Raw genomic sequence first — 18,002 nt, forward strand, 5'->3', positions numbered from 1 at the left:
CACTCATTCCAGCCAACCAACGCATCAGAAACTGGTGTAGGTAACAGCCTCGCTGACCGGCCGGCAGGAGAAGGCCTGTACACCGCTCTGTGGCAGTTGGCCCTGGCCTTAGTCTTCAAGATAATGGTCACTGTGATTACCTTCGGCATGAAGGTTGGTGCGGACACACAAACGTGACACAAACATTGAAATCCACTCCTGCACTCACTCTTGTACTTGTTATGAGCACTGTTTTTTGAATAGTGTCACCTGTTAAAGTGTCACCACTCTCCTTTGAACTCCTGTTTTTTTGTTAAAGGTCCCATGACATGCTGCTTTTTGGATGCTTTTACATAGGCCTTAGTGGTCCCCTAATACTGTATCTGAAATCCGAAATTCAGCCTTGGTTCAGAATTACAGGCACTAGAGCCAGTCCCACAGTGAGCTTTCCTTAGTATGTGCCATTTCTGTGTCTGTAGCTTTAAATGCTATTGAGATTGCAACTGGCACTTTGCTTGTTTGCAAGCCATGATGTCTCTCTCTCATGGGTGGACCAAATTCTCTGGGGGGGCAAAGCAGAGAAAGGGGAGGTAACCTTGCCCCTTATGACCTCATAAGGAGCAAGATTCCAGATCGGCCCATCTGAGCTTTCATTTTCTCAAAGGCAGAGCAGGATAGCCAGGGCTCGGTTTACACCTATCACCATTTCTAGCCACTGGGGGACCATAGGCAGGCTGGGGGAACGCATGTTAATGTTAAAAAACCTCATTAAGTGAAATTTTCATGCCATGGGACCTTTAATGCACCATTCTCTGTGAACTCTGCGTAACATGAATCATAACAACATGACCCAAAACCATGTGGCTAACTGGAGGATCAAGTAGTTGGTAGTAAAAAAAAATGAAAGTAATGGCTGTGTGGTTTATATATTAATTAACAAAGATTGTTGGTATTAGAGAAGCTTGAAACTAAGACATGGTGTACTTTGTTTGGCTGGTAATGCATATGGACGTTGTTTTTAGCATCATTATTAGAGAGAATCCCTTCTGTCCAGTCGCCGCTCAGCATGTGTTGAGGATGTCTTTTGTAATGTTATCTTGTTGTTTTCTCCTCTTTGTTCACCCAGGTTCCCTCTGGTCTCTTCATCCCCAGTATGGCAGTTGGAGCCATCGCCGGCAGACTGCTGGGGGTCGGCATGGAGCAGCTGGCCTACTATCACCACGACTGGTTTCTCTTTAAAGGGTGGTGCTCGCCAGGAGCAGACTGCATCACTCCGGGCCTCTACGCTATGGTCGGAGCCGCTGCATGTTTAGGTGAGACGTGTGTGGCAGTCATGAGCACTTGGGTTGTGGCTTGATTTGTTCGAAAGAGGGTACCATAAAGAAAGTAAACATTGACCATGAGTGTGGGTAAAATGCACCGTTAGATCAACAGACAGACCTGCGTGATACTATTTGTCTAACTGTCGAGGTTAAGACGAAAGCCTACACATCTTCCGTCGCAGGCTAAAAACACATCTCTTCCAACTGCAACTTGGATGATGAAAACAAATACCCCAAAAATGTTTGGCTCTTTGACGTTTGGCTTATTTAAAGCTAATGTACTTGCACTGTTCTTGCTGTCCGGAGTATGTACCTTCAAGGTTTAAAGCACTTATAAGTCACTTTGGATAAAAGTGTCCGCTAAATGACATGTAATGTAAAAAAAGACAGAGCTCAGGCTGACGGTGAAGTGACCGAACAGCGACAGAGGCAGGGTGAGGAGCTCAGATATCTAGAAGCAGCCTGGAATAGATCAAGGAAGCAGGCAGTTAATTGGCCATTTGATGTGGATGCTCTCCTTCCTATAGTGGTACTCTGAGCAACTGGTAACATGTCAGAGATTAGATGATTTGATGTGGGAATGTCTTGCGACGCTCAGAGAGCAGCTGGATGTGGGTGGGGAGAAGGAAGTCTGTTCTCTGCTCTGTTTTTTAATTTTTTTTCACCCCCCACTGCAAACCAGACCCAAATAAGTGGTGTACTGCATGATGGATGGACTGAGGGAGACTTTTACAGTGGTTTTTGAGTCCCTTAAGTCTTATTAGTTGCAAGTATTTTATAAATATTGGGTTTCGTTTGACATTTTTCCACTTCAAAAAGGTGTTAGAAAAATTTATTTTATTTTATTTTTTTAGGCTGAAATGTCTTCATTAGGTGGTAATTTGCACACTAACAATAACTTAAACTATTTACTATTCAGTCTGTCAGTTTTTGAATTCTAATTAAAGTAATTCATAATAAATAGTAATCTAATATAAGTTTAGTTTTTGTGAAAAGAAGTGACTGTTTGGCCTCTGCAGACTGTGGATTTATTCCATCAGCTCTTTAAATGACACATTGGAAACTAATATACACATTATTTTAAAGGCTGTGGTTAAAATAAGTACGGCAACATGCCAATCCAAACAGACTTTTCTCATATTAACTGTTGCTGTTTCATATCATATACAGTGAATCCCAGGAGTGTTAATGGATAATGAGAATGAACCTTTCTACCTTCTAGTTCCTTTGTCAAAGCGAAAGTGAACAAAGAAAAACAGATAGCTGGTGTGCTTCGTCACACACAGAAAACATTTAGTATAAAAACAGATTGGTAGTAAATTCTTACCAAGACAAAGTTTCTTTGTTTCTGAAATATGTACTAATATATTTGTGTGACCAATGTTAGTACATTCTATACTTAAAGATAGCTCTTGTGAAGTAGCATTTAATGCAAGTGACCAAGAATCACTTCCAGCAATGATCTCCTCTAGCTTCAAAGTCAATCGATCTTATTCCCTTTACGACACTATAATTTGTCTCTCTGTTTGTAATGTCCTCGTACAGTAAGTGCTTTCAAAAATGCTATCAAAGTGAAGCAGCATTTACCCTGAGGCCGCGTGCGTCCTTAACTACTAAATTACAAATGTGCTGTTTTATAACTCTTGTCCTTAACCCTCTGAGACCCACGCAGACCCATTTTTGTCCTTGTTTTTTTTTTTGGGAGGGACAGGGGATCTCTAGGGGAGATAGTAGGTCAACAGTATATGCCACATATACGTGTGTATACATCATCTGAAAGATGCAGCTCAGCTCTGTCAAGTCCTTCTACTCCTAAATCTGTAATAAAGATTATGTTTTGGTTAGGCGCCTATTCAATTTTGAAAGTTTAGTGTATAGTTTAAAATAGAATAAGACCGGTATAAAATACAAGAATACAAGTTACAGTGAAGTGTAAGAAATGAACAATTACTTAATTTAATAGAAGGCAGCGTCAAACAGAACTTTTTCAGCGGTTCAGCGGCAAAATAAAATGGCTTCTATGGAGACTAACATCATTGAACATGAATACAGTTGGTCTCATTGAGTCATACCCAATTCTAAGACTGAATATTTCTGCATACTGGCATCCATATACAAATACTGTACACCATTTTAGAATAGGCAAAAATAATGCATTTATACTGCACAAGAAAACCGGCATGGTTTTTGCCAAAGACTACATGGGATTATATAAAGTGGGTGTCTCTGTAAAGTGCGGACTCGGGGATACTCACAGAACCCATTTTCATTCAGTTACCTGGAGGTGAGAGGTCAAGGGAAGGGACCCATTTTTTGTCTTTTCCTCGCCAACATTTAGCCTAACTTAACTTCAGAGCGTTATTTAGCCCCTTTCCCAAAAGACTAGCTTGACTTAGGCTTTCTGATATCATATGATACCAGCCAGCCCGCTACAGCCTCTAAGAGACAGTAATGTCGTCCAGAAGCGCTCATGCGATTTCGCGTCATCCGGCGGATCCCGGCAGACCTCCGCCGCTCGGAGCGCTGGCGCCACTGAGGGAAGTCAATCACCATTCATCTAAACACACTGCCCACACAACGATGCCACGCAGCTGGTTTAAAAAGCAGCAAAGTATCCCTTTAAGCTAGTTGTTTAGAGGAAGGAGGCCACAGAAGAAACAAGGAAGCTAAATGGTTATAATTAGATTCAGAGTGGAACCACTAACCTAAACTCCCAACATCTCCATATGAAGAGGGAAAATAAAGAGCTCAAACTTTCAGATAAAGAAATGTCAAAATGCATTAATGTGTCACTACATGTTGTTGCAGCTGTCTTTTCCATCTTCCAGACAGCCGGATGGCATTTTCTGACCCTAGTATTTACCCTTTGTGTGTATCAACAGTACTGTATCCCTTCCAGCCTTATGCTACTGTAGATATATTAGTCATTATTATGTAGATATATATTAGTCTTGTAAAGTTCAGATGAATCAGACAGCGATTCATTCAACAGAACCTACTGTGAGTCACCTGCAAGATGCCTTGCTCGAGAGTATTTCTAACATTTTACTTCCTCCAGGTGGAGTGACTCGTATGACGGTGTCACTGGTAGTCATCATGTTTGAGCTGACCGGCGGTCTGGAATACATCGTCCCCCTCATGGCAGCGACCATGACCAGCAAATGGGTGGCAGATGCTTTCGGAAGAGAGGGAATCTATGAGGTGTGTGTGTGTGTATGTGTGTGTGGGGGGGTGGATGGGTTAGGTTTGTGGTTTTAATGCATGCATGCATGTCATGTATGCAACAGACTTTGGTTTTTTAAAAACCATAAAAGTAACAAAACGATCTCCTCTGGCTCTTTTGTCCTTTCTGACCGTTCTAGTTTCAAGTGAACTGACAAATGTTGTCCACACACCAGTTTAAGAAGAGACTGAATGTGATTTAGAGCCTAATGTTCAATCAGAATTACAACACCGCTATCAATATGTGGAACATTTTAAGTTTACCATCGAGATTATATCGACATCGATATGAGGCTGGATATCGTCTTAAATTACATTGTTGTCTTTTCCTGGTTTTAAAGGCTGCATTACAGTAACACTATGTACTTTTCTGAACTTACCAGACTGTTCTAGCTGTTCTGTTACTTGCCTTTATCCATTTAGTCATTATATTCACATTATTGATTATTTATCTAAAATCTCATTGTGTAAAGTTTTTGTGAAAGAACCAAAAGTTTACCCTACAATATCTACTACATCAATGTATTTGGCCAAACACATCGTGATATTTGATGTCCTCCATATCTCCCAGCTCTAGATTTAAGAGGTCAAGGTTTTAAGTTTTGGTATTTACTCCTCCATGTTCTGCAGGCTCACATCCGGCTGAATGGATACCCGTTCCTGGAGCCTAAAGAGGAGTTTCAGCACAGCAGCCTGACTGTGGACGTGATGAGGCCCAGAAGGTCGGACCCTGCGCTGGCTGTGCTCACGCAGGAGGGCATGACCGTAGAGGAGGTGGAGGTAATGGACACATGCGCACAGTATATCATAACACACTGGAATGCAGAGCAGAAAAAAATCCACGGTGATACGTAACAAACATGTGGTATATTAAAGCAAAACGTGTATACTGTAGGTGGGGATACGGATAAGTACATGTGAGAAACCAAAACTGTGCTACCTGCATTTACTGTAATAAGTGAGCAATGTCAGTTATAAATGCATATATAGCATTTATATGTGTGGGTAGTATTTACTACATTATTCCTGAAAAACAAAATTATACAAAATCTAAAGTATTTGGTCTCTTTCCTCAGGACTTGTGGATTTATAGTATGATGTACCATATTGCATATAACCTATGTGGTCTTATTTGTCCCCAGGCCTTGGTGGAAAGCACTCGCTACAGTGGCTTCCCTGTGGTCGTCTCTCAGGAGTCCCAGAGGCTGGTGGGATTTGTGTTCAGAAGAGACCTGCTCATATCAATAGGTCAGAACTGTGTGTTTATACCTGCTGTCCGGCTTAAAACACACATAAGGATAAAATTGTATCGCTAATCTATGTAACATTATGTCATCCTGTGTATGAGCTGAAATGACACCTTAAAGTGGCTATATTTAACTTTCAGTTTGTGTTGATTCTAGCGGCCGCTTTGGACAAAAGTGGTAGTGTTTTTACCACCTCTGCTGTTGTAAAGGTCTTTTCTTTACGGTGCTGTATTACCCACTGTACTGTATATTACTGAGTTAGCGTTACGGTGAGGTCATACAGTCAGATACAGTACAGGTGAATGTTTTGCTCAACCAGAAAATCATTCATTTACAATTAGAGAATAAGTTACAGAGGCATCGTTGCATTTCAAGTGTAGCATATGGTAACTTACTTTGGATGTCTAAATGAGAGGATGAGCTAAACCAGGTATCGCTGTTACTGCGTACAAGCCAAAGCATTAAGAGTTTGTTGTAGCAACCAACATAATAATAACTTAGATTCATATAGCGCATTTCATGAAACCCAAGAACGCTTTACACTTACAAGTACAAGGGGACAAGGGAAAAGAAAATAGTTGATAACACAAACGTGGACTAAAAAGGAGGACTGAGTGTGACTCGTTGTCTTTCCCTTTCCATTTTAGCTTTTAGTTGTTCTTGGTTTAATTTCCTTCTTTTTCTGTGATGGCCCTGCCCCAGTATCATCCATAACTACAGCAGATATCTTCTAAAATAACATAAAAATACAATTAGGCCTATATAAAGAAATCTCCTGCTTCCTTTTACCTGGCTCTGCTGCAAATGCTAACGCTGGCTTTTTTGGTGTTACAAAGAAATCTGTGACCCATCAGAATGTGTTACTGTAGCGCCATCTACCTGCCGCAAATCATTCTTTGACTTCGCGGGAAAAATCAAACCTGAGCAGATGCCTTACTAAAAACTATATAAAAAATAGCGTTCCTTTTACGGTTAGTCTTGTTTGCTGTTACAGGTCATTAAAGATCATTGTATGAAAAATGACAGAGCTTCAGAAAAATTAAAAAGTTGCATATAGTCACTTTAACAAAAAAACGTTTTTTTTTTTGTTTGTTTGTTTTTTTTTTTACTTGAATAATGTTGTGACATGCTTACTTACTTGAAATAATACAAGTTAACCACCACTCATTTCAGACAACGCCCGAAAGCGCCAGGAGGGCGTCGTCGGTGCTTCCCAGGTGGTCTTCACCGAGCACGCTCCGGCTCACGCCGCTGACGCCCCACCGCCACTCCGCCTCAGAGGCATCATGGATCTGAGCCCCTTCACGGTCACAGACCACACACCTATGGACATCACTGTGGATATTTTCAGGAAGCTGGGGCTGCGCCAGTGTCTGGTTACACATAACGGGTGAGAACAAACATACGCAGCGAGTAAGGCTTGATTTATTTTTTACCGCTTTATTATTGTCGGGGTAGAAAATCCTCTCTGCGATCACGTCCCATTAAAGACGAGACGAGAAAGGCCGAAGGGACTAATAGATGGGAGGAACAGATGGACGAATGCATAAACTGAACACACTCCCACACCTGTAGAGATTAAAGTGAGACATCTTCAGGAAATTGTGCGCGTGGAGGGATTGAAGGAGTGACAGGTGGATGTGTAGGAGGGCCGTGGGTCATTGTGCTGTCATGTAATGCATTAAAGGAAAAGCAAGGAGGCACAGGAGGTAGGGAGGAAGACATGGACGGTTAATGGAGGGAGGGGGGGGCAGTGAGAGATAGCACAGAACATTCTTCAGGTGCATTTACCCAAATCTCTTCACCACCGCTGACCTCATCACCGTGAACTTCACCGAGGAGCCCCCCTTTCAGACGCGGTATCTGTAACATCTGTTGATTTAACGGAAAACATCCACGATGACGCCAGCGGTGAGGCTTTGATGATGTTTGACATCCTTTTTTATATTTTTTTTAAATTCATGTAGCTCTTAAAATTCTATCTTCAGAGTCAAATCTGCTACTTCAAAGTGATCTCTGTGTTGAGGCAGGATTTATGGACTGTTGGGGGAACCTGAGCGGAGGACTAGTGAATGTTCTGCTTCTTTTGTTGTGAGCATCTGTTAAAGGAAGAAAAGGGAGTTGGAGAAACGGTAAAACAGGGATGTAAGGTGCGTTTATCAGGATCTAGACATTTCTATTGGGGATGCTTTAGGCTTTTTTTTTTCTTTTTTGTCAGAGCGAAGGTGGCGTTTTGAGATGTCTTACTTTGTCACACCAACAGTCCAAACCCCAAAGATATTTACTGTACAGTGACACAAGACAAACTAAAGCGGGAAATCTTCACATATGAGCTGTTGGAACCGGCAAATATTAGTAATTTCTGATTGAAAAATAACTTGATTGCAGTGTTTCCAACAGATTAGAAAGCAATTTGTGGCGGGGGGGGGGGGAGAGAAATCTATCTCTTTCTCTCCCTGACCCTGTCTTGCACTGGTTGAAGCCTGAAAATATTGTAAACAAATTAATAACATAACTAATTCCACTGGTCGGACTGTTGTGCTCTGTTCCAGACTGATACCTCCGGTTCAGGCTGGTCCTCATCCTCAACACGGGCCTTTCTCAGTCGTGGAAAATACTTTTCAATACTCAGCCAACATTCAGTGTAAGAGTAAAAAATGACGTAAAGTATTTATAATAATAATATAATTTTACCGCAAACTTGTGACTAATTAACTTTCTAGAGCAGGTACAATCGCTTGTTTGCTAAGGGTCAGGTCGGGACTCCAACATTAACACACTGACATCGTATTCAGAATATAAAATATTTTTATAGGACTTTTTAATGTGTGATTGTGTAAAGGTGTTCACGAGATAGATACCAACCTTTCGTGAACTTGTGAATTTCGCCAGCTGTCTTCTCTGTGTGTGTGTGTGTGTGTGTGTGTGTGTGTGTGTGTGTGTGTGTGTGTGTGTGTGTGTGTGTGTGTGTGTGTGTGTGTGTGTGTGTGTGTGTGTGTGTGTGTGTGTGTGTGTGTGTGTGTGTGTGTGTGTGTGTGTGTGTGTGTGTGTGTGTGTGTGTGTTTAAGCAGGTTAAGGAAATGCAGCTGAACGTGTTTTTAAATAGCGTTTTAAAAAGAAAATGTGCGGCAGCCGGTGTTGATAGTGAGGCGCACCGCCACACATTAGTCTAAGTGTGGGAAACACTGGATTGATTATCAAACTTGCTGCAAATGAATTTCCACTCAGGTTGTGTGTTCATCTGATGCATAAACAGCAGTAAATCCACAAATACCTGCACAGCCGGGATATAGAGCTGTGTACTTTGATAGAAACTAAGACTGACTCAGCTGTGTTCAGTTATTTGACAACGGAGTTTAACCTCTCAAACATATTTACCCAAACTTTCTTTCTCACTTTGTTTGTAATCGTCTCCATATGCAAAACCAATTCCAACATTTCACACACGATGCTGTTTGTCTGTTAGACTTCTAACCGTCTCTGTGATGACTAAGGGGCGATGTTGATCTGGAGAATTTTACATTCAGACAGAACAGAAGATACTCCCAGTGAGAATAAACTTAATCAGTGTTTCACTCCTAATCCTCGTGCCTCTCGCACACACACACACACACACACACACACACACACACACACACACACACACACACACACACACACACACACCCCATTTGTTTAGCTGGAAATCTGGCATGTTCAAACACAGCTCTCAGGGATTTAGGGGTGGAATAATGTATATTTTCACGAGTGTACAGAAATAGCGTATTTTACAAACACAGGCTTATAGTAGCTCGCACACACACATGTAACATTATAGCTTGTGGTTTCTCTTTGTCACTTTCTGCTTCTGACACACACTGTATTATTGCTGCGTTCATGCCACCTGGGAATAACAGGGACCGCCCTCGTGATTACGTTGTTTTTCCGATGGTCAGCGTTCACATGGTTTGGCATAACAACTTGTTGCGTGATTGCCACCAACGGACACGCCTGATGCTCTAGGCCGTAGCCATGTGTGTGAAAACATGGAGGCCACAATAAGATTTGCTGCTGTTTTCTTATACGACCATACAAACAGCACATGGACAGCTGTTTGTTTGTGTTATCTGCAGGACAACCAACGGGAAAAGTATGCCTTTTAACGTGTTGAATCAGTGGAGTGAGATTCCATCTGCTGCCAGTTTTGTAAAGTTTCCCAGTGCCGCTTTAAAATGTACATATCCCCGAGATGAAGGACTTGATCAACTATAATTCAACCCGAATCGCCAAAACAGCTGTCAACAAAGACCTCACTAGTCATCCACCAGAACATCTCACTACGAATTGGCAATTTTTAGGTTCACTCACTGCCTGGCCCATGGGCACAGTTGACGGCGCACACAGCTGTTGAAAGGCTGTTGACAGGCACAATGACTGGATGAATCTTGCACATATTTTTTTCTTTAGATGGGCTTCTTGTTGGCCAACAATAGAAGGCTCAATTATACCAGAGTGGATCCACGTGTGACAGGAAATGGGACATTTTTTATATGGGAACAAAAGGAGGCACAGTGAAGGGAAGGCTTGGGCTTCATGCGAGATGAACTGAATATGGCTGAAGAGACAGTGATCTACTCTTCTTGGTAAGGCAGGATTTGTGTTTTCAGGCGAGGTTTTAGGGCAAGCTGATCACTCATTGTCTGGGAATGAAGATAGTCTGACACACACTCATAATAAAAAGACCTTGAGGCGGTGTGAAGTGCAGAGTCTGATCACCGCGTCCGTCTTGTGAGATGGATACTGTTAATTTCAGGACTCTGACTGACAACTGTGGTATGTTCCCAGAAAAACTGGAGTTAGTATCTTTAGTTCAAGGCTGCCTCATTGGCAGGAGGCGTATCTGGCTCCAAAACAGTCAGTCTGGGTTTGTTTCTTTTCATTTGTCAGCTTAAATTAAATTACAATTTATTTTGCTTTTAAGAGCTTTGTAATAGGATACAAATGCAAAAACAGGAGGAATTGTGTTTTCGGGTGTTCCGTCCGTACGCCTGTCCCATTCTTGTGAATGCGATATGTCAGGGCCCCCTGGAGGGAATTTCTTCAAATTTGGCTCAAAAGTGACACAGTCTCTCTTTCAGGCAGCATTCCTTCCACCCACATCTTTTTATGTTGCCACATTTATTTCCTTAACATCTCTGTCCACAAATGAGTTCTCTCTGCGTGAGGCCATGTTGAACCATAAGCCGCCCACCCCGTCGTCGTTGTTTTGAAGTGGAATGAAATCCGTTAACTGGAGCGGGACTAGATTTCATTTCATTTAACATAATTGAGCTTTGGCTCTTGTTGCTTAGTGTCCCGAGTGTGAACCTGAACAAAATTTTGAACGGCTCTAGTGTGATCAGGGACTTTGCGTTTCCCCCGTTTTTTTTTTATTTTGCGCGTCTGATCTCCTGCTGCGTGCCAGTATCCCTCTGAGACTGTAATAAAACTGAGCCGCAGCGTTAAGACGGAAGGCCAGACCTTCACTGTGTGCGTCTCTGCTTTCTGTCAATTCTTTTGACTTTCCATGACGAAGCAGACAAAGTATGATATGAAGTAATCTGCTTTTTCCATGACTTTTTTTTATTTTTTTGTTTTCTCTCTCTGTCACCAGGAGGCTGCTGGGAATCATCACTAAAAAAGACATACTGAAACACATGGCGCAGATCGCCAACAGAGACCCCGACTCCATCCTTTTCAACTGAACCCCTCCGTCCTTCCTCCTTATTATCCTTCCATCTTGCCTCTGTAGACCTTGGGAGAAGAAGACACCAGCTTGCACACTTCGGAACGAAATGCACCTTATTATTTTTTATTAAAACTCTCCTACATTTAAAGAGTCTGTTCAGAGAAAGCCAACTAAGTCGAGCTCCATTTGCTCAGGCAACTAGAGAACAATGGATCTTTTTTTTTTTTTTGTAAGAGGGAGGCGTTTTTTGGCTTTGCGAAACAATGACTCATCCTCACTGCTGGCCTCAATTTCATGTTCAACCCAGAAGGATGTTGTACACTTGAGAACTAAGTCAATAGAATAGTTGACATATGCGCCTTTTTGGCTTTTCTCATTCCTTCCTTTTCTTTCTCTTTGTTTTTTTTATATTTTTTTTTTCTTAAAGAAAAAAAGTGAGAAATCTGGAGAGCAAAAGTGGCGTCTTGCTTCTCTGCAACACCTCAGAGAAAATCACTTAAAAGGAGGTGGGAAGAGGTAATCCTCTGCCATATATACTCCCAAGAAGAGAGGAGAAATAAAGAGGTTCGGGGAGCTCCGTGCCTGCCCTCCGGCCATCACAGCGAGCCCAGACAGAGCCCTCTGAGCTGGGCTGATAGATGCTCTACCTCCCCCCACTTCCACCCCCCACCCCCCCCTTCTCTTCCCGTCTACTGTGAGGTTACCTGTAGCCTCGGGGGCGAAGCACACAGGAGTGTGAGAAGAGGATCTAATACACACTTACACTCCGTAAGGACTCGGTGACAGCCTGGGAACTCTCTAGAAATGTCTTTTTGTTGTGATCTGTAATACGGCGTTGGACTCCAGCCTGGGAAACTATGCAGTGTTGTCTTCCATACAGACTCTCCCATTGGCAACATGGCGGTTTAATATTCGAATAAAAAAATAAATAAAAATAATAATCATACGAACATAAAGACAATGCTACAAAAACCATGTCAAGCCTTAATGGAAGGGTGTAAATGTTCTGTGCTGCTGTGGAAGGGCTAAAAAAAACTACAAAAAGAGAGAATCATGACACATAAAATGAATTTATGTAAATGTAAAATTGTTTGTTCGACTAAATTATTTCACTGACTTAAATGTGTGTGTGTGTTTCTTTGTAACACTTTAAAGGTTGAGCAGGTCAGCTTGTTTTCAGCCTGGTACTCGGCCGGGTTCTCTGACTCTGTATGCTTTATTTCTCCACTGAATTGATTGTCTTTTTTTTTTTTTTTTTCCGACCCTCCCACCTAGAAACTGCCCCGTACTGCTAGTAAAAACATTCCAGGGATGCTGAAATTGGACTTATCTGTTTCATTTTTAACCCCTTCCGCTTTTTTGTAGGGGGCACCAAAGGTCATGTTCTGCGCTGGCAACAAGCACTTGGCAAAAAATACTTTTATGTTCATTTGAAATGTTTTGGTTTTACGGCCCAAAACTTGTTTTGACTGTTTTTTGATATTTCCCTTTCACTGCTCTCATTGCTGTGTTTTCAGCAACAACAAAAAAAAAATCTCCAATGGATGCTACTGTACCTGCCCGGCGCCAACCAACCGACAGAGACCGACATTAGATGGTAAACAACGTGGAGCCAGTTATTTACTTTTTTAGGAGTTGTTGACAACCCAAACGGAGCTAACGGACGCTGAGGAGCGTTAACGTTGGATGTACGTTCCGATGTGCGACTCGAAATGTTGCTGCGCGTCAACTGGATGTGTAGTTAGCCAAGTGTTTGCTAAGAAGTTCAACTTTATAAGGGGATCATTTGTCCATGTTGTGCTTCCAGCGTGTTTCTGCTGCCCCCGAAATGCCAGAATTGATGACATTATGTTAATTTCAAGTTTACTAAAAAAAAAAAAAAGAGAAGTAAGAAGAGGCCAGTCCCCACACACTTTACACCCCTGGCCCAAACTTGGCATCGCAGTTCCTTTAGATTGTCCTAGGTAGTAAGATACTCAGATTGGGGCGGCATATTCCGATGAGCCTGCATGTGAAATAGGAAGGGGAGCCAAATCTAAATGGCTTGATGAATGGTTTGTGGGTTGGTAGGCACCCCAGATACGCAAATGTATGAGCACGAGCACTAAAAATGTCCCCTTTAATGTCTGAAACAAACTTGAGTGATTGACTGTGTTACGTTTGATGTCATGCTCTCAAATTCAGAGTCCTTTCTCTGTTGTGTCCTGCTTGAACCTGTTATTGCACAGCATGTGCCAATATTTTGTGATGTCTTTATTGATACATTTGTTTTCAGTTGACATGTGTTCTGGGACAAACCCACTATGAATTAGTCTCAGCCTTCATTGTTATTCATTCTGTCAAGTTACTGCCAGATGAGATGATTACATTCAGTTTGCTCCAAACCAGAGTCAATAATGGCCCACACACAGGTCACATTCGTCAGTGCTGCATGGTCTTGATGGAAAAAGTTATATTTTCTTCCAAACCAAAGACTTTGTTTGACCATAAAATTGTTCCTTTTGCATGATTATCTCTTCCATTTGGAGGATTTTGTGCAACAGAGGCCTAGGTTGGACGAGATTGGAAAAGATTGATCTTTTACAGATTAACACATTTTGGAAAAATCCAGTTTGTCCTTCTCATCGTGTCTGTTCAGAGATCTTTAGGGGTTCCGTCAGTTTTGAAGAAATAGTGAAGGGGGTTTGGACGCCCCCAAGTAGTCACAAGAAAAAATATCCACACCGGACGGGTCAGAAGAAAGGAAAAACAAAAAGGATATTTACCTTTTCAGGCCTCCTTAAAGGTGCTGTAGGTAGGATTGGGAAGATTCAGGACTTTGCCAAAAAATTTGAACAAGAACAACTTCTCAGGTCCATGTAACGCTTATCAGTTCAATTTTCTAAGCACAAACGGACATTTGGAAAAACCGAAAAATGGGTTCCAATATCCAATTTTTCATTTTTTTTTCTGCATTGACAAATTAAAAAATTGGATCTTCAAAACTGTTTTTCCAATTTTCTGTTTTTATTCAGATGATCAGAAATTTAGAAAATTACAAAATTGCGTCTGGGCTCCAATTATTCAATACTGCAATGGTATTCCCTCCCTCGTTCCCTAGCTACCCACCGCCCCCCACTCGAAACCATCAGTTGCAAGCACCTCTGACACCAAAGTCATCAGTTTTTCATTTTGGTCCATATGCAGTTAATGACCTGCATATTCCGCAAAGTAGAAGAAGAGAATACCATTGCAGTATTGAATAATTGGAGCTCAGATGCAATTTTGTAATTTTCTCAATTTCTGATTCCTGGAAAAACGGGTCAAAGATCCAATTTTTTAATTTGTCAAGGTGGAAAAAAATGAAAAATTGGATATTTGAACCCATTTTTCTGTTTTTCCAAATGTCCGTTTGTGCTTAGAAAATTGACCTGATAAGCGTTACACTGACCTTCTCAGTCCCTCCCCTCTTTCTGCTAAAGCCCAAAACGGTCTCCTAAGCCCCTCCCCCGACAAGGGAGAATGAATGTGTGTGTGCATGATTGACACGCAAATAGACACCACCACTTTCTAGGTAGCAAATGTTAAAAAGTGAGATGGTGAACGTTGGGGAACACACCTGATAAACCTTAGCATGTTAGCACAATCGTGACCATTTAGTTCAAATCACTGCTGTGTCCAAGTACATTCTCATTGACTGTTGACAGTAGTCTTGTTATATTTGTGCTATGTATTTTTCCTTATAATACAAAAGCACGGTACATACTTAGGCTACAGTGAGTCTTCATTAAAGTAATGTCCAATTAAATTGAGTTTTTCTGTGATTGTTTCTCAAGATATTTTCGTATAGTAGCTTCTAGTTATGTGTATATTTGGTAGAAGAGTGTGGACCTTCTGCCACTCCTTTTCACCTTCTTCATGTCTGTGCCCAGGGACCCGTTATATTATATAATGATCTCTTTATGTGCTCGGGACAAGTACAAGATGACCGCTGTGTGTGTTTGTACTGCAGACCCCCTGGGTTAAAGGTGTTACACTGTCATTCTTGATTTACTGACTCTGACAGCGAGTCAGAGCTCATTTCTGGCCACATAATCTCTGTGAGAAGTTTAGACTTCAGAGCGAAGAGTGTGTGTGTGTGTGTGTGTGTGTGTGTGTGTGTTGTAGCATGGTTAGTAATGACTCAGTGTATTCTTGAACTCGGTTCCTGTTGCTGAGACTTCACATGGGGCTCGAGTTACCGACCTGCTCGTGGCTTCTGCATTCTTACACCTCAAACACACACACAGGTTGTACTTCCACACACTGTGCTTGTCTTGATTTCTTTCTCATTTGATTTCCTGTTTCTTCACTCTGTGTTCCTTGTTCATTATTCTCTGAAATATGTTGCCCTACCTTCATTTGTTTTCTCTCTCTCATATCAGTCATCCCGTTCCCAGGCCTGCCATTGTCTTTGTGCACATTACAAACCAGCGAAAGATTTCGATGTGGTAGTAGGCCAATTCAGGGTGTCATCCTACACCCCAAAGTGTCAAATCGCCTTCTTATCATGCATGCAAAGAGATGACGTGTGTGTGTGTGTGTGTGTGTGTGTGTGTGTGTGTGTGTGTGTGTGTGTGTGTGTCTGTGTGTCTGTGTGTGTGTCTGTGTGTGTGTGTTTTCAAGGAATACAATCTAATCCACTCCACAGTGTTGCATCTCTGCCCTTTTGGCCTCACCTGAGGTTATAAAGGTGGAGGTTCCCACAGCTTCTGCCGCTGCTCATGTAACTCAGGATAAACACACTGACGTTTGTTTGTCAGTGTTATGACCAGTGAATGCTTATGTTGGAAAAGTACAATGAAAAGATTCCAAAAAAACAAAAAGTTGAGAGCCAAAACAATGAGCTAAAGACACTAAAACGCTAAAGCTTATTAGGAACTGCAGGGTCGGTTGATAATTCTCTGTGGGTTTGTCACTACAGGCAACCCCCTTCCACTTAACGTGTCGCCATATGATCCGTTGTTAAAAACTACTGATTAGTGCAGCTTTAAGATGCGTTGACAAGTAGCTGGCACTTAAGGGCTTGAAAGAGTGGACCTACATTTTATAAATGAGGAATTTCAGTGAATTGATCTCTCCCAGTAGACCCACACCTAACTGGTAATCAAATAGTTTGAACCCTTCATAAACTCAGTGTGTCTAGGGAAGTTCAAGAAGAGGCTGACAAACTATTTATGTCCTGCTGGTATCTGGAAAAAAGCTTTAGGTTGGGGAAAAAAAACACATGGTGCACCCCAGAATGTATGAGCATACATACTTACATGAATGTAGCTCCAGCACAACTTTAACCCGAGGTGGTGCTGCTAACTAATGCTATTGCTACCATACATTTGTATGATTTATCTGATATTTGTGCACTAAATTTGTTTCTTTTAGGGATATACTGAAGTGTTTGGTCTCTGCTGGTAGCTAATTAAATGTAGCAACCCGAAAAGGGAACGTCATTCCTTGGTTAAACTGCAAACGCAGCCTCTGATGGGGTGGCACGAGCAGGCACTGCTTCTTTTCAAGAGCTCACGAGAGGCAACGAGGTTGAGAACTGCTGATCAAACTCATATGTTTAAAGAGGTGATAAGGGTATGATTGAATCCAGAGAAAATGGAAAGAAAAAGTTGATGGGGCCAACACATACTCTGGAAGCAGTCTAAAATATACCAGTGCCATATGAATTTGTATTCTCGCTGGGGTTTTTGGTTTAACCCCAGAAATCACCCCATTCTTCAGTGTGATGGCTATCACTAACCTCCACAACACATACAAAATAGATCTATGGCTGCAATCAGATATGTTTTCATCCAACATGTTGTTCAACTGCTGAACAGCGTGTTGTAGTTTTTCTCCACGGATACTGGAAACTTGAGGTCATCAAGCGTGTACAGAGCCAATTTATGTCCCCAAGCTGCAATATAATCCTAGTTCTGCATAAAACTGGCATTTTTATAACTTCATGGAGCACACGCCAACACACTCAACCACATCCGCTATTTCACATAAACTTTTATCTTACCCCAACACTTGGATTTATATTGTTTTAAGTGTTTGTCTAGCGTTAGCCAAACTCATTTCAAGAGCTAATATTAGCCTTTTCAATAAGTCGGCGTGTTCCTTTAAAGAACTGCAAAACAACTGCGCCATAGCTTCTTTTTCGGGAACTGGTTAACGCTAATATGTGTATGTTTATGGCATGAAAACAGTCAAATTCAAAGGTACTAACAAATAGTACAATAGTCCTTTACTAACTAAATTAGTTGTTATTGCATATGTGTGCGTGGGTTATGACAAGGAACAGTAAATCAAAGAGTTCATCTTAACTATGATTTTATTGGTAACACATTGATTTTGTTTCTTGTTTTATTGGGTTTATCTCAAACTACAAAAATATGAATCCAGAGACTGAAATAGATTCAATGTAATATATAAAGTGTAAGTAAAATACTACATTAAACTTTAAAATTAATTTCTCTAAATATTTACAGTAAATATTGGTAGTTAGTGTATATACAC

At 41.5% G+C, this 18,002-nt stretch overlaps 1 protein-coding gene across 3 annotated transcripts in view; it reads left to right on the forward strand.

Annotated features, from left to right (window-relative positions):
- Positions 1-12,599, forward strand: part of clcn5b (chloride channel, voltage-sensitive 5b) — a 37,242-nt gene extending 24,643 nt beyond the window's left edge. For 2 of the 3 annotated variants that reach the window (XM_028563783.1, XM_028563784.1), the window contains 7 exons: positions 13-153; positions 1,106-1,292; positions 4,360-4,502; positions 5,154-5,303; positions 5,666-5,771; positions 6,944-7,160; positions 11,403-11,493. In XM_028563783.1, coding sequence (XP_028419584.1) covers positions 13-153; positions 1,106-1,292; positions 4,360-4,502; positions 5,154-5,303; positions 5,666-5,771; positions 6,944-7,160; positions 11,403-11,493 — 1,035 coding nt within the window. Of the gene's footprint in view, positions 1-12; positions 154-1,105; positions 1,293-4,359; positions 4,503-5,153; positions 5,304-5,665; positions 5,772-6,943; positions 7,161-11,402 lie in introns of all 3 variants that reach the window. The other variant, XM_028563782.1, reaches the window with a different exon arrangement.
- The last annotated feature ends 5,403 nt before the right edge of the window (positions 12,600-18,002 follow it).

This window comes from Perca flavescens, chromosome 19 (assembly GCF_004354835.1).
Source record: "Perca flavescens isolate YP-PL-M2 chromosome 19, PFLA_1.0, whole genome shotgun sequence".
NCBI lineage: Eukaryota > Metazoa > Chordata > Actinopteri > Perciformes > Percidae > Perca > Perca flavescens.